At 37.3% G+C, this 3,318-nt stretch overlaps 1 protein-coding gene across 1 annotated transcript; it reads right to left on the bottom strand.

Annotated features, from left to right (window-relative positions):
* Positions 1–221: 221 nt before the first annotated feature.
* On the bottom strand, positions 222–779 carry LOC113339463. Its single transcript, XM_026584730.1, has 2 exons — positions 648–779; positions 222–560 (listed from the first exon to the last, which is right to left on the bottom strand). The coding sequence occupies exons 1-2, from the start codon at positions 777–779 to the stop codon at positions 222–224; spliced, it is 471 nt and encodes a 156-aa protein (XP_026440515.1).
* Positions 780–3,318: the final 2,539 nt, after the last annotated feature.

Genomic DNA, 3,318 nt, shown 5'->3' with positions numbered 1-3,318 from the left:
TTATAAGAAGTTTTAACAGAAAATTCACCATTCCTAGTGTGAGATTAGATAAATGCTTGTACCTGTCTTAATGCATCCAAAATCTATGCAGCTACATTTTTAAAGGTTAATAAAGGAAAAAGTGACAATATATACCATTCCGTATAAGAAAACCGGGAATAAACTTTGTGTCCACATGTTACTGAACACATTCAAGGACATCGACTCGAATTCAATTATCTTTAGTTGTACAATGAGATTAGATGAGAAATATGATCACTGGCATTCTTGATAAATAATGGAGTTCCTAGTATGTATAATTGGTTGCCGTCCTTGTTTACTAAAATGTTGGTTTTAGTAAAATCTTCAATTGCAGACTTGGTCCTGATTATGTTTTGTTTCATGTATGTGTCATTGGTGTTAATCTTCAAAGAACCAATCTTCAAATTGTCTCTGTGGAGAAACTTACTTGCCGTTGGTATACTAAACCCCAATATTACAGCTTTGATGAATGCTGCACATCTATGAATGTCTTCTCTATCTTCGGTTTCTGGTACAGTCGTCAGCTTCATAACTCCATCCTGCAACAGGAAAAATAAAATAAGTTTTTTTTAGAGATAGTCATTGCGTGAGTAACCTCAAAAGCAGAAGGGAGAGCACGTCTGTACCTCGATATTAAAGCTGAGAGCGATATGTCTCCCAGTGGTTACCATAACTCGTATATGTTCGAGTTTAACAGATACATAGCGTGACCTATGTTTTGGAACAATAACATCTATCTCTTCTGCTTGTTGTTCCATCGACCTATATATCTAATCTTCACACAGAATGAACAGTATTGACAAAATAAAAAGAAAAAACCCAGAAAACTAGAAAGCGAGAGATTTTTCAGAGGGCAACGTGTATTCATCTATAAGCACAACCTGCATCCTTATATAAAGAAACTAGATTTCCAAACCGAGTTCGAAGTTTTAAACAAAGTTGTCTTAGAGTTGGAAAGGACTTTGACCGGAGAGCACTTGGACCCTTTCTTGGATATTCACCGAATATATTAGGAAGTTTATGTATGGCATTACAAGTATATATATATATTAAGCCTTAAGTTTTTATCGTCAGAATTTTTTTTCTTCTTCAAGTTTAGGTTACACAAAATTCAACATCCGTATAGTAACCATGTCTGCTGCTATTCTGTGTGGAAAGCGAAAAGAGATTTTAACATCTGCATCTCCTCTTTATTCTAAGAGTCTTCGCTGTTCTTATTCAGCTTCTCCAGCAATTCGATTTTATCCATCAGATAACAAGAGCGATTATGATTCTGCTGCTGCTGGTTCTGCCGCACTTGCTCATCTCGTATCAATCTTCCCCGGAATGGACAGAAAGGTTCTTGAGAGACAACTACATGGTGATGATTTGGATTCTGCCATCAAGAGTTTGACTCAACTTCGCTTAGGATCTACTCCTGACAGGAGAACGAATCTACCGTCACAAGAAGAACTCAGTATGACCCAAGAGCGGCAGAAGATAGTGGCTGAGTATGAGGAGAAATTTAGAAGGGTTAAGGAAGAGATGCAGCAGCAACTGGAAACTATGAGCCAAGAAATCACAAAACTCAACCAAGAAAACACTAATCTCAAGCGAGATGTAATAAGCATCCAGAATGAGCGTCAAAAGGATTACGATAGGATGACCCAACAGCTGGAAGAGTCAAGGAAAATGGAGGCTGATTATCACAAGAAGTTTAGAGCGTCGGAGGTAGAAAACTATGCATTGCGTCTGGGAAAAGCAACACAAAACAACAAGAATAACAACTCCATGCATTCCCGTCATGGCTATTGAGTTTCGGAAGAAGGTGCAGCACAGAATAGATGTGTAGTAACTAGGGAGAGAATTCACCTCTTTTTGATATCTCATCGTATAATAAAGTTCGTAAGCATTTTGCAATGGCTAGATTATTGCCCCTTGCCGTGTACAGTTTTCTTTCTTTCTTTTTCTGTCAAAAGTAAAAATAAATATATTTATCATTTTATTCCTACGATATTTGTGTGCAATTTACTATCCTCAGTCAATCAATGTATGATGAGAAATAGCCATGTACAGTATCAACAATGGTTTCAGAGATGCACATTATTGTTTCTGAGAGACATGAAATTGTGCTTTAGACTCTAAAGGGTATCCATAAGGCAGTGACGGAGCCGGACATTTTCACAAGTGGGGGCAAATTTATATGGTAAAAATCTGTATTTACTAGCTGCCCGATTATTTTTTTAACATTTTTATTGATTTTTTAATATTAACTAAGTGAAAATCAAATTATAAAATATTTTAATTAAATTAGATAGTAATTTAGATGTTTTTTTTTTGTTTTTACGTCGTATTTTTGATGTATTTTTATTGATTTTACATAAGTTTTATAAAACATATTTTATTGATTTTACATAATTTTGACCCTATTAAAAATAAAATTTCAATTTTATAAAACATATTTGTCCCCACAAGACATGTAAATTACAAAAATTATACGGCAGTGCTAGACACACAGTGAAAAAAATTCCGTGATATCACCGACAGAGAGAAGCCCCTGCGACCCACCGGAGAAAAGGGGGTTGGTTTTTAGTTTTTTATTTTATGTGGACCCTTTTTTTTTCCTTTGTGTCTTGGCGGTGATTCCACCGTGAAAAAATCACGGTGGATCTAGCAATTTTAAGCCTAAATTTATGAGATTTCAGAATTAACTGGGGTCGGCGGACCCCATTTGTCCCTCCATCCCTCCGTCCCTGCCACAAGGTATTTGCTATAAATTCTCATGAAATGGGAGGGTGGAGCCTTTGCCCCCATTCTTTATGCTGTTTCTGTAAATTAGTGCCAAGTAGTGTTAAGTGCAAATTTGTGCCACACCACGCTAGTTCTGCAATTAAAGATTTCCACTGGTATATTAATCAACGCAACTCAGATTGCAATACATACATATTTGACCTGAGAAAATCGTTAACTGTGGTTGTTCTCATTTTTATAGGAAGTTAGAAGGCGACAGTCTAATGAAGGTCCAGATGTCCAACCACGACCACCCGTTGTAACAGTAATGGGTCACGTTGATCATGGTAAAAGAGGAGCACTGATGGTAACTGTTACCACTCGATCCCTTTCCTTGGCACTCCTGATCATGCCGCATTTAGTGCAATGATGATAACAGGAGCTTCTGTTACAGATGCTGTATTGCTTGTGGTATAGCAGCTGATGATGGTTCGGTACCCTACAAGCCATGAACCACGCCAGAGCAGCGAAAAACCCATTGTGTTGCTATCAACAAGTGTGACATACCTGCTCCAGACCCTGAAAGGG

The sequence above is a fragment of the Papaver somniferum genome, unplaced genomic scaffold (genome assembly GCF_003573695.1).
Source record: "Papaver somniferum cultivar HN1 unplaced genomic scaffold, ASM357369v1 unplaced-scaffold_21, whole genome shotgun sequence".
NCBI lineage: Eukaryota > Viridiplantae > Streptophyta > Magnoliopsida > Ranunculales > Papaveraceae > Papaver > Papaver somniferum.
Note: the sequence above shows the minus strand (reverse complement) of the source record. Positions and strands in the feature narration are given on the sequence as shown.

Excerpts from the sequence above, each read along its gene's own strand:
- LOC113339463 (XM_026584730.1), bottom strand. The coding sequence starts at position 779 with ATGGAACAACAAGCAGAAGAGATAGATGTTATTGTTCCAAAACATAGG. Across the intron at positions 561-647 it reads CTCTCAGCTTTAATATCGAG|GATGGAGTTATGAAGCTGAC; the intron begins GTACAGACGTGC and ends TTCCTGTTGCAG.